This window comes from Rhea pennata, chromosome Z, assembly GCF_028389875.1.
Source record: "Rhea pennata isolate bPtePen1 chromosome Z, bPtePen1.pri, whole genome shotgun sequence".
NCBI classification, from domain to species: domain Eukaryota; kingdom Metazoa; phylum Chordata; class Aves; order Rheiformes; family Rheidae; genus Rhea; species Rhea pennata.
Window position 1 is genome coordinate 36,016,022 of NC_084702.1, and position 14,108 is coordinate 36,030,129.

The window sequence follows — 14,108 nt, forward strand, 5'->3', positions numbered from 1 at the left end:
GAAACTCTGACTTACAACTACCTCTTAAGTATGCTACAGTTGCCTTTATAACATGATATTCAAGATAGAAAATGTTTATTGAAAGAGTTTTTTTTTTTTTTTATCTTTCTTCTCTTTTTATCTTTCTTGCTAATGGAGAGATAAAAGTGAAGAATCCCAGCAAAACTACAATGCACTTTTCTTACCATCGTTTTTTGTAGCTGTCCTACATGTAGCACCAGGACAATGGAATGAGACTTTATTTTGGCTTATGGATCTTTTGGCCTTTGTACACCAAGACACTTCCGTGTGTTTCTGAAAGTACATACCACTGTCGTCAAAACAGAGGAGACACTTATCAGTGTATTAGGCTAATGTAGTTTCATGGGCTTTTAAAACAACTAAAAACAAAACTGCTCCCTCACTTGGAATGCAATACTGTCAAATATAAATTTAACTTAAATAAACAGTGGTAAATATGCAGAATTCCTATCCCTCCGTCTCCTCAAAACTCCAGCATAACTTCTTCGGATAGGTTCAAGGGAGTAACAGCCTTTAACAAGTAAAAGTCGGTTTCCCTTGTTCCAATGTGTAAAACAAACTGAAGCTGCCCATAACTTCAACATCATCTTTGACTGACCTCTCTTCCTTTGTAGATTGTCACATCAAGGACAAGTCTAAATCTTCGTGCTGCCCTTTGCATCCCTCCTTTGACTCTCAGATCTCTATTGCCTTGTCCTTACTTTCATGGCCTTTGTGGTTTATCACTCATCTATCATTTCTCATTCAGTATCCAAGTATCAACCTCCACATTTACACTGCCCATGACATCAACCCCCTTGTTACATTTTTCATACCATCAGCTTTTTGCTTCTCCTCAAACTGCCTCTAACACTTGGCACAAGCTCTCCATAGCCCACTCATAAAGCTGCCGCATTGTTCTCCACATCCCTACCTTACAACTCTTCCTTGCCATAAAGTGCATAAAATGTTGATTCTGGATACACAGCAAGTATGCTGAAATCACTCACTACTTGCTATATTGATTATTATCGTTTCCTTCTTCATCTCCCATATGTTTCAAGCTTTGTGTCATCTATTTCCTTTCCTTCCACTGCAAGCTCCTTGGGGCAGAGCCAACTTTCTCTTCTGCATTTTTTTTTTTTTTTTTTTTTTTTTTTTTTTTTTTGTAGAAGGAGACCATGAATCCCCAGCAAGGACAGCGATGAGGTCCACCATTACTCCAGCCCTCATCACCTACAGCTAAAATAGTCTGACTGTAACGTGCTTAGTAAAACCTATTCCAGTCTTTTTAGAGCAGAGTATATAAATAAGAAAAAGGAATGTTTCTAGGGTCCACAAGTGTTTGCATTACTGGAGATATAAAAAAAAATACAAGAATACAAATTCTTATATTCTACACAAATTAAAATGTTTTCGCTCTTTTGCCCAAGTAGATTGCCATAGCTACAACATGAAGATTTGAAAAGATATGGTTTACACCATACTCTAGATTAAAATTTTGTCAGAAAATAGAATCAATGTCCTTCTGGCCAGGAAGGAAGGTTTTCACATACTGTAAGAATAGTCCCATAGGTCATATATGATGTTAAGGCATCATGTACCTTTCATCTACAAAAAACTAAACTAGGATAGTATTTTATTACTTACTATATTAACTACTGATGTGTACTCAATACACATCAGTATATTCAATTAGCTGATGTGCAATTCTCAAGCACAGAATGAAATATCAAAAAGGTCCTAGCCATACACACACTCTTTTAATGATCTTAACTTCTGTTTGTGTTCAGAACAACATTCATTGATTTGTAAAATGAAAATCATAACAAAAATATGAATGTTGACACTAACCTAAATCCATTTTTATTGCAAAGTTTACAGGATATTCTTGCAATTATTCTTTGATACTATGGTTTGATTAGTTGTAGATTTAAACTGATGGCATTCTTTTCCCGTAGGATACATCTGCAGGACAGAGTAATTATTCTGCCAACTTGAATTTAAACCAAATAAAAGTCAAGTCATGCTGATTTTGAAACCTACAGAACTCAACACACTGAGGTGTGTTCAAAATTTGACAAGATGCATTAAGCCACTAGTGACATCTGCCAGTATGTCAGTTGGGGATACAAGACAGTAAATATGGAACATGGAAAACAAATTTCAAAGCTGAGTCTAAAAGGCTGGGAAACAAAACTAGCTATACTGAATACTCCAATAAAAACATCCTTTGGAAAAATTTAAACATCTGATTTAATAACATGCAATTGTTCTCCATATATTTTTGCATATGCTCTGTTCTAGTCACCTCAGGACGTTATGATAAATACACACACATACGTATCAGAAAATAAATCTTTTCCTGCCAAGGATCACTTTTAATGATTACAAAATATCAATGCCTTTTACTAAAATACTTGTTTTACCTTCATCCCAGACATAGAAATGCATAGTGCTTTTTCACAGAACACACTTTCTATTAAATCTGGAGTCCCTTTGAATCTTTTGTTTCTATCCGATTTGTTACATTGTAGGTTTTTTTACCCTGTGGCATATTTTTCATTCTTTCTTATTGTTTTGGATAAAGAAAGGATTTTTATTCAAGATGCTAAGCTTTAATTTAATTTAGGTTTTTTTTTTTTTTTTTTTTTTTTTTTTTTTTTTTTGACCCGTGAAGTGGAAGAACAATGAAAATGTGTTTTTCAGATCCTATAAAAGACTGGAACTATATGCCTTTCACATGACATATATTTCAAAAGACTGTTTAAAGTCCTTTGGACATCAGAAGGCGATTTTCCAAGGTTGGAAGGTTGGATAATGGTTAAGAAACACACATAAATGGCTTTTGGTGTTAATTTTATCTTGCTACTGAGATGCAATTTGTTAAAAATAATCACTATTATAGGAAAGGTACAAAATGATAGGAATCTGATTGTACTGTATAAAATGGATTGCTGTCTATGATCCTCAATTTGCACAGATCTCCCTGCCAGACCATAAATTAACCTTCTTCCCCCTTTTTCAATGATTTGAAGATCATCTTCATTTTTAAATTAACAGCAAGTGTTATTCTTTGTATCCCTGAAAACCTACTAAAGAAGCTAATGACTAAATATATAAGGGAAAACGAAATAAGAGTTAAGCAAAAACTAAAAATACTTCTGCATTGCAATTAAAGAAAAAACAGAAATGTTATTCAATGGATTAACTTAGGTAAACACAAGTTTACTGATTTTTAAAAATGGTAAAAGTGGAAGTGAACACCCTTCTGATCCAGAAAATATTTACAAATGAACAAAACTACTGCCATTTACTGAATACTTTCCTTCAGTAACTTCTTTGGTTTGCCTGCTAGCACCTGATCTAGCTTGCTGGTGGGGTTAATCTTTAGCCTGAGGACACTCAGCCCTGTCCAAGAGACAATAAAGAGTTCAGCTGGCAAAACTAAGGAAAATTCAGTTAGGTGAATTACAGTAGTTTCAGCTAAGGCAACTGGAGTGTATGAGAACTCCAAGAGGCGTTTGAGATTCATCAGCTGTGCCAGCAGAATTTATAAGATGCTCCCAGGCACATTGCCCGTTACCTGGGCTTATAGGGCTGAGTTCTGAGTGCAAAAATACGCGAGGTGGTGGTAGAAACCACTCACAGCTCCACGCCATCAGGGTTAACGGGCACTAGCTGCTCCACTGAGGAACTGGCAGGATTTGCAACTCACGTGAGCGTCTCACAGGAAGTATGCCAAGGGCTCCGGTTTCTGCCAAGTCCCATGAAGAAAACGGTGAGATTTTCATGGAACTTACAAACTTTACAAACACCCGTGACAGTAAAGGAAATTGGACAGTAGCAGAGCAACCAGATCCTAACAGTTTCCTTACCGAGTGCATTTAAATGTAAAAAAAAAAAAAAAAAAAAAAAGGTATATTAGGTATATACCTGAAATATTAGAGAAAGGCTGTTTTCTGCTAATGGTTTATAAAATTCTGGAGCCAAATTATGCCTTAGTGGCACCTGTTCTAGCTCTGTGTGTCAGACTACAGCCCCAATGAAACTTCTGTAATCACCATCAGAACGAAATTATAGGTGAAAATGCAGTAAAAATGCACTAATTCAAACAAGTTTGAGATTACTTAAATGCAATAAAACAGAAGATGCTTATTCACATTTCTGCCAACAGTCCTAAGATACCTGTCATGGCCCAAGAAGGAATACAGGTCATTCCCTGTTTGCCTTATTGCTCTGCTCTGTGATCCCCAGCTGGGGATCACAAAGGCTGTAACCTTTTCAGAGGAACCAGTGTAAAATTGATTTTGGCATTTTGCCTCTGCTCCAGCTTATACAGAAGCTGTCCTATCGATTTTGAAGGAATTATTTGTGGACTACTAGGCATGAGAAGCAAAACAAAGTGAATGTCCTGATTTCTTATCAAGAGTCCACAGCAGGCTGCATGTGTATCTAACTTTCACGCACACTCAAAACCAAGCATCAGGTTTATATATTAGGTATTACTGCAAATGCTGTTCCAACAACGAGGACAGTAAACAAGCAGAAAATGGAATCTACAAATGAGAAACATAGTTTGATCAACTCCACACATCTACAGAGCCAACTATCATTATAGGCACCAACTTTTACAAAAGACTGCTTATACGCAACCTGTAGTCAAATATGCTCTTACAATATATAAGAATCCAATCTGACATAATCAATTTAAAAATCTGGTTTAAATAATAATCCTATTAGGAGGCACAGGCTGAGGGTTTCAGCGTTTTCTTCCTTCAATCAAATCTATTTGGATGTGTTTGTGTTTAATCTACAAACTTACCTATCTTTACCACTGTGTCCTTTTCTAAATTTTGTCCTTGTCCCTAGCCCAGAACTGATGAACTTATATTCCTGAAGCTCACAAAACACTTTTTCAAAGCCATCCTAACGATGTGGTGGCCGATACACTCACTCCAAAGGATAGGTTCAGCGTGTCTTCTGTCCTCTCATTTGTCATTAATCTGTATACTGTGTTCAGCCAATAAATCTGTATTAGAATAACTTATTTCATCTGAATGTCATCTCTTCCACTAGAATGAAAGTGTTTTGTAAAAGAGAGATATCTCACTCTATGTAGTATTTTTTGCAGATACATATATTATCATCATCTCCTTCATCACTTCCCACTGAATTTCACTGCAGGCGAACACCATATAATACAGTATAATTCCTGTCCTCAAGAAGAAAAGGCCTAGTGAAAAAATACATTTCCTACAGAAAATGTTTCCCAAAGAGATGTTATATAATTAGCCAAGCTCTGAGGACACCATTCAGGTTTTACTCACAGAAAAACACCATCCGTTCATATTTTGACCTCGGATAGGTTGTAAGGTTTTCAGAAAGGCAGAGCACATCAGAGGGAGAAGAGTTACGAGTTACTGAATGAGGACAGCCTCAGAGGCATTGATACAGTACTTGAATTTTTATCCCTCCATCCCTAAATTGAAAGCACTGATCCAGGCTATTAGAAATTGGATAAAACTCATCACATAAAGGAGGTAATGGTTGCCACAAAAGGAAATAAATGAGAGTTTCCCAAAACGTTTAGTCCCCAGGAAGGTTATTAGACCATATCACACTTAGTACATTGGCAAAAATAAGGAAGGAAGCTGCTTGTACAGCTTTCACTGTACAATACACTAATTTAGTCCATGCAATCACTCTGTTGTTTCCAGAGGGAACATCACAGTGCTTAGGAAGTGCTTGTCTGCACTTCCAGAAAACCACTGTCATATAGAAGTCATGGCATACAGTTAAATAAAAATCTGTTAAGCAAAGTTAGCAAACAGAATTGAGAAACCACAGTTAAAAATCAAGCTCAGGTTGTGGAATCTGGCAGATGGACTGATGCATATAATAAGTTTAACTCTGTTCACAGATACTTAGAGATGAAATTCCTTCATAAGGACAACAATCAATCCTGATTTAGAAAGGATAGTATTTTGGGGGAGAGTGTTCAATACTGCAGTTTTACAAAAAGTTTAGTGCTTACGTAGCACAGTTGCTTCCAACATATTTGAGGCCATGAAAATGAACTGAATATTAAATCAAGGGGCTTGCCTAACACCTCTCACATTTGGAAGACATCTCTTCCTTTCAGTCTCAGCATTGCGTTTGGTCATCAGTAACCACCAAACGCCAGAGCACCTGCTTTATGAAGACACTGGCTTGCCTTGTAAGCGTTGTTCCTTTTCCATTATTGAATTAGGCAATTAAGTATTTATATGATACATATTGTTACAGTATTATAATTTTCATGGTTTTCTTGAATAATTCACTAAGTCAACAAAACTGTACATAAAATAAAACTCTATTTTGTCTCTGTACATTTCTGTCTACTAAAGCCAATCAAGTGGGAGATGGAAAAAATATAGTTAAAGAAAAACAAGGAAAGAGTTTATCTCCTATATAGAACAAGCAGTGATAAGAGTCAGCTCTAAAGAGTCAGAAAGCTATCACTTGTCTTTTTAACACTATCCACTGCTCTTTGATTTCATTGCCACTGTAGTTCTCACACACACTGGAGGAAAAAAAAATCACACCTACATAGCAACAAACAGCATTGCCCAAATTCAGCAGGGCAATGCAGCAAAAGCAACATGTGAAATGTGACAAATTCCAAAATGAATCTTCCTGTAACATATCTTCCTCATCAGTCCATCCCCCTTCTCCTAGGACTGCACTAGAAATCTGTAACAATTTTCTGCAGTTCCAGTTAGCTCTAATGTCATGCAGAACCTTTCAGAGGACCACAAAACTCTCAAGAGATGATACTGTTCAAAGGCACATGAACAAAGGCTCTTTCAGTTCTGGCCTGTTGTGTATACACATCAGAAAGTATTTTTGCTATTGAGGCTGCTGGGACAAGCGGTCAAAGGCAGTGAACTGAGGAAGAAGCACAGGAAAAGACCTGCATGTGTATTCAAAATGAGTTATAACATGTAGGTGAGGGAAATGGACTCTAGGAAATCCTATGAGAGGAAGGATTATTTCCAAAGAAAGATTTAGAGGTTCCTGTCCTATATAAAATGCCCTTTCAGGGAGTTCAGAACTTGCAGATCTCGATAAATAACAGCATCTCCTCATTCTACACCTTGCTTCTATATATTTGGTTAGCTCCAGAGGAATTCAATTCATAAGGCTTCCAGAGAAAGGTAACATGCAATTTCCATTGACTGTATTCAGCACACTTGATTAAGATAAGTCTTACAGTAACATTGCATTACCAGCACTTCCTGTTCCTTGTTTTATACAATACTTCTGATTTATTTCCAGCTGTATATGAAAATAATCACATTTAAGTATACAAAGGCCAGAAACATAACACTTTTAAAGTGGTAAGTTCACTTTCATGTAGTTTATTAATACTTCCCCACTTACTCTTAGATTTCACAAAATAAGCTACCTAAATAAGAGATCAATTCCATAAAAAGAAAGTTACAACAGCATTTTGTTTTCAAAAAAGAACATTTCCCTATTTTGAATTAAGCAGAAAAACAACTAAAGCTGAAAATAGTGTACTATAAATCAAAATTGTTGTCTTGCTGATGATCTAGGTTTTCAGTAGTCATTTTTACAGAAATCCTATACTAAAGAAACTGATAGTAAACAATCTTTGCAAGACATTAGCTCTGTATTACGAACTTTCATGTGTTCTGTGAAATTTAAATTCTAAACATAGGTTTTTTTATTATTATTATTACCAGCTGAAATAAATCCCTTTCAAATAGATAGTCACTAGCACTGATCTACTTTGAGCTTGACTGTAATGATATATTTGGCTGCAATGTCAGCCTAAAGACGACATTTTCAAAGACCATATATACAGAAACAGAAAGATGGAATAACTAATGTATTGTAACAGGGAAAAAAAATTATTCCAAGAAATTCTGTATTTCAGGTAAAGGGAAGAAAAAGGCATAAGAGAAAAGCAATAGTTCATAGTCTCCACAAATTATTACCTCTGATGGAGGAAGGGATACTGTGCAAAGCAGCCACCATTGCCACTGAGCGATCTCTGCCTGCCCAGCAGATGAAGACCCTCCATCAGGCACCATGGCTGCACTGCAGCCTGCCACGGGGGCTGCAGCACCGGGCTGTTACTCTCCAAGAGTCTAGAAAACTGCAACGACTGAAAGGTCAGCTCTTATTTCAGGACTTCGCTTTGTGTTTTTGATATTCTGCATTGCTCCTGTATCCAATATGTAATGCCTAAGTCTTCACAGCTTTTTTTTAATTAAGCCTGATCATCGATTGACTTGTGTGCCAAGCAGGGAAGGGGCAACCCATCCCTGCCTACTGCTGCACATGGTGGTGAGGAAGACTTTGCTTGTAGCTTAAACGTGACTTTGCACCATCATCTTTTGTGTGCAGAAAAAAAAATAGAGATAATTTTACAGTTCAAATGTATTTTGTATTCTCCAGATACAAAGTTCTGGATTATCTAGCATGCTTCTGAACACAAAATAGTCACGATTTTTAGAGCTGGCACATGATGACTTTGTTTTAAAGTAAATGAAGAAAAATCAGATCATACAGAGTGATCTGATAACTCAGACCAAGTCCCTTGACTAGAAGCCCAAACAGAGGATTGAAGGTAATCTGCCCAAAAGGGAGAACAACGCCAGGAAAGGAGCACAAGATGGGCAGAAGCAGGTGAGAACTTACCACTGGAGCAGTTGGGTCCTCCCCAGCCAGGCTCACACTGACAGGTGTTTGGAGCGATACACCGACCATGGACACATTTATCAGCACAGTGAGCTGCCAAAGAAGAAAATAAAAATAAATAAAGAAAGAAAACTCCTTGTCCTAGGAAAAGCGTGCCCAATCCAATGGTTTCATACCGTTGGCTCAAATATCTCTTGAAAGCAAAATTAATGTTTGATGGCCTCTCTCTGAAATACATTCTCTGATTTCTATCTCTTCCCCTTTCCTAATTCTGAAGTCTCTAACTAAAACCACGTTAGGCAGCTCAAACACTTTTGCATTTAAACCAAGAGCAAACAGCACACATTTGAGGCAAATAGTAGAGTCACAGAATAATATAGATTGGAAGGGAACTCTTACACGAAAGAAAAAAGAGGGATTTCTGTATCCCCCAAAAAAGGAGGGGCCAGGTTCCCTCTCAGATTCACAGTACACCAGTATTTTGGTACTGATTTTTCTGAATGGTTGCACAGTTCAGATAAAGCACAACAAAACGATGATAATTAAGGCAAGGCATCGAATATAAACCTTACGAATCCCTGCAACCTTTATTCTAAGCGCTAAGTAAAGACGTTTGAAATTTTTCATGAGAATATTTGTTGTTATTATTTTCAAGCATATGCTTTTTCATAGTTAAGCTTATTTTGAAATAAGGCATATGTTAGAAACTTCAAGGAAAGCACAAAAGGGCTTCTATACCCAGCACACAGCTCTAAATCGGAACACAATACACTGAAGAGGAAGAATTCACAACTAGTAACACAGATCGTTGGCATCACACTCATCAGGAAATCTTCTGAACGTTGCAAAATACATAACAGTAATAATTTTCATCAAATTCAAACAAGAACAATACTTTAAAAATATACTCAGAATGGCAATTTTGTTTGTACCTATTTCTAGAAAAACTATGACAGGAATCTGATCAGTATACTTTTGAAAGGGAGGTGAATAATGGCAAAAAATAGAAGGCTGGTCTGCACAATAACTTTAATGTGGCTAAATACAAATTATTTCTGTTCTGTTCTCAAAAACGCTCTACAGTAATTAGGAAAAATACTTTCAAAGTTTCCTCTGATTTTGCCTAACAAAACATGATGAGGTAGGATGAGCATATTTGATGTAGCCAAGAAAAACGAAAGCTTCACAGAGATCATACATATTACTAAAATCTTCAGTTACTTAGGATCTAGGCTGTTAATCACATGTTATGTCCTTTAATTTTCCTTCTCAAATTTTACTTCTGTTAAGCTACTTTTCAGGCGTGCATTAAAGTTATCTTCATTTGAAATTAACAATGAGGATACACATTTTAAATAGCAGACAGTAGAAAATATTAATGCAAAATTGTTTCTTTGTTCTCTATTTATTCTGCAAAGAATTAATTTAAATAATGCAGCATAATTTTCTAGTAGTCTTACAACTAAACATGAATTATTTGCATCTTTGAAAATTCTTGCCCAGTAAGTGCTGCTTTGGGTACTAAAAAGTTCCCTAAACCAAATGTGTTGTAAGGTCTTCCCTGTAAACTGTAAGATAGCACAAGGTAGCAATGCACACACGTGTCTTTGCGCATGTCCACATGTGAACAACTTTCTGAACACCTGCAGACTGAATTCCAATTGCTGAGCACCGAGACCAAACACACTAAAGCTATATCCCACTGCACGTTTTGTGACACAGGTGGAAAAAGGAAATACAAAAGCCAAAACACGTAAAACAGAGCAAGCCTGTTTCCTAGATGGTTTTAGAGATGCATAGCACTTGTGAAAAGAAACAAACAAACAAACAAATAAATAAATAATAATAAAAAAAACCCACAGAGTTGGCTTTGCAGAAAAGTGTAACAAATGAAATTTGGGGGCAGTGTGTTTGCAACGTCTTAAATTATAGCTATGTTGTTATTCTAGTTCTAGTCAACAACAGTTTAAATCAACATGAGCTTCTCTCAAGCCAATGAAGTAGCGTTTCAGTTTTCACTGTAGTAGAACCTAGATCAAATATAACTCTTCAAAACATGACTCTCACTACTAGGTCCCTGCAGAAGTTTCTATGAGTAAAGATCCTAAGTTTTTGACAGCCAAAACTCTACTGACTAAAGAATGTAAGAAACACATGATCAGGTCCACATGTAAATACTACTACTTCCAAATAACTTCAATACAGATTTTTTAAAATGATAAAAAGGTATCATATACAAACACATATATTTCTCTCTCTCTCAAAGAAGTACATGTAATTCTTCAATTTTACCTCTTCAAAGCAAAGTATGTTTCAAAAAAAAAGGACAATGTACAAATAAGAATACTTAATGTTTCTTTTTTAAACTTTCTAAATACCCCAAAAATGTATCTGATCATAGAATGATTTCTTCCTGTACTCTGGATGTAAGTAAAAACCTATTTTGAATTAAAAAAAAAAAGGGGGGGGAGGAAATTATTCTCTAGACATCTTCCAGGGCTAACCACAAGATTTTTAGCAACTGAATCCAAGTGGACATTCATAACCCATAGTCTCCATCCCAAAATTATTTCACTGAGATAAGAGAATCAAAATTTACTACAGGACCTAGAGAAATGTGTAAGATGAGAGCAATGTGAAAAGGAGTAGTGAGCACACTGAAAAGGTATGAATGACATATGGGACAGAGAGCCTACTTGATCTGAGTTTCCTACAGAATTATTAGACATAAGAAAATATTTAGGTGCAAGAGCAGATGACAAACTTAATGTAAAGTTTCTTTGGTACTGAGTAGTGTAAAGAAGCACCAAAAATTCACTGACACCAGTAAATTGCATAAATCATATCTTCTTCCTCTGTCAGGAAAATCAATTACCATATGAAAAGAAATCTGAGCTGAACTCTGGAGTATTTGCTTTTATATCCTATTTTACATTTTCTTGCACATCTTATTTATCGTTCCCTTCAAAATCTTCTCATCTTGCCTCATCAGACTTGCAGGCTGGTATTTTAGGGGATCGCATCTTTTCCTTTTGTTAAAGGGCGAAAGGCAGCTTCGCTGCAAGCCACCCGTCTCGCAAGGCTCCCGCTTCTCAACCGCAGCGTTTATGAACGGTGAAACCTGATCAGACTTGAAATTTGTGAATGGCATTTCACGAATCTGCTCTCTGCGATTAAGAAAGTGACATGGAGTTACTTAATCATAAGCTGCTACAAACAACATTTAAGCAGCTGCTCATAGAGTTATCTGAGGTTAAAAGAAGATGCAGAAGAATTTGCAAGAGCAGATTCTGACAAGGAATGAGATTTTTTTTTTTAATCTTTAATGAAAGTTTATGCATGCCTTCTTACAACTCTTTTTTTCATTTCAAAAAGCCAGCTATAAAACCATTAACACAAATAAAAGCTTGAAATATTTTGCCTGTAATTATGCATGCAAGTAAATGACCAGGAAAATTAACTACATTTCCATAATTAGACTTTCAGCTTTTAAGCAAACAAATCACACCACTGAATGAGCTAAAATCTGAAATCTCCTATTAAATAAAGTTCTTAGCAACTTTACAGAGAATCATATTAGTAAGAACTGAATAATATCCAAACTGGGTCTGCCTTTGGATTCTAAGTGAATCTTCATTTTAGTTCCTTCAGTTAAATGACTTCCAACAAACAAAATCAGTCTGTGTGCATGACTGTGTTTTGTGCTTCATATTTCTGTTAATACTATACTACCCTAATTTGGATACCTAGAGTTTTCAAAAAGAGTAATTTGAAGAGGTTTATCACTTTTAGGAGAGGGTGAAAAAAAAATAAAGAAAAAAAAAAAAAAAAGAAAGCTTCTAGAGCTGTAGAGCTGTTGAAATCCTCAACATTTTGTGAAGGAATTTGAATGCATAAACCTTTTAAAACTGGGAACAGAAAAGAACTCACATAGTCTACAACATTTAATCTTAACTTCCTAAATAATTAAAATATGCACCATATATATACATATATAAATACTCAGCACTTTTCTTGCAAAATAAAATTCACATATCTTTAAAACTCCATTAAAAATGTGTATTTTCACATACAAGTTTTTCACATACATTTTGTATGCTAGACTATACTTTTTGTCAATCATTTTGTTCTATTCACTGATGATTTACTATTAAAGTGAGTGATATTCAGTCACTCATTGAAATAGATGATTTATTTTCCATTCTCTGTCTAGAAGAAATTCAACACACATATTCCTGTGCCTTAGAAAAGGCAGCAAACAAATAATAGGCATAACATGCATAAGAATTTAAGATATTTATACACATATTTAATTTAACTAAACAAAGACCTGAGTCAGAATCCTAAAATCTGCATAAATACCTCAACCTAAGTATAAGGTGTGATATGATCTCCCTGCTGGTGACCTTACTATTACCTGTTTCTGTTACTGCCTATGCCATTACTGTTACTTGCCTGTCCACATCTCAGCTAAAAGGTGTGAAGATTCATTTGAGGATATTAGTGATCATATTGGTGCTTCAAGGCTGATTGTTCATATTGTAGCATGACCCACAAGCTTATCAACAGCATTAGTTAAAAGACAAGCACGCTAAAATTCTGTATCAGCATCTGGACAGTTTACAGTGCAACCATTATCTTTTATTCAGGGTGCACAGACAAAATGCAAATGGAATTTTCACCAAAAAGTGAAAACTCAACACAAGCTTCAGTTGTCAAAAGTTTTCAGGAATGACTGTGAAGGCTGGAGTCACAACTCAGAAGAAACCTTGTGTCTTAATATGAATTCAAACTCAGCTTCTCAGAAGGGATTCAGAAAGATGCAAAAAAAATAAACCCTTTAAATTCCAGCTAGTGCTTTTCTTTGGCTGTTGGTCACTGATTATCCTTGTGAATACAGTATTTAGAGGCTTCAGCAACATGAGGCTGCCACATTCTTGCAAAGCCTTTAGGTAGCGATAAATAATTCTCTTCCCACCACAGTCAGTGAAGTGGCACTACCATTAGTCGGTGCTACTACCAGGTGATTAGTGACTAGTTAGTATTCATGCTGCAGAGTCCTAATTAATACTTTAACAAGGAAGTCGCATGATTTCATTCACCACCACATGCTCTGAAGTCTTACACCCCACCAAAATCATCTGCCAATAGAATTTTCTAATTGAACTTCCTAAATTTAGAAGCCAAATAAATGAACAGATCAACAGCAAAACATCAACAGCATCACAAATGTTTTACTCTTTCTCCATACAAAAGCATTTTCCGCTGTCTTTAAGAACTGAGGAATCCATGTGACAGGAAAAACAAAGCCATCTAACAGAAATCCTTTATGTGTTGAGAAGCAGCAATGACAAAAGGTATCAACAACACTTCTAATGGTTCTTAGTCTCTCTTGA

General features: G+C 35.9%; 1 protein-coding gene across 4 annotated transcripts in view; it reads right to left on the reverse strand.

The window, feature by feature from the left end:
• The window catches only part of MEGF10 (multiple EGF like domains 10), a 102,713-nt gene that overhangs the window by 54,257 nt on the left and 34,348 nt on the right, over positions 1-14,108 (reverse strand). For all 4 annotated transcript variants that reach the window (XM_062599202.1, XM_062599201.1, XM_062599203.1 and 1 more), the window contains exon 5: positions 8,713-8,805. In XM_062599202.1, coding sequence (XP_062455186.1) covers positions 8,713-8,805 — 93 coding nt within the window. The remainder of the gene's footprint in view (positions 1-8,712; positions 8,806-14,108) is intronic.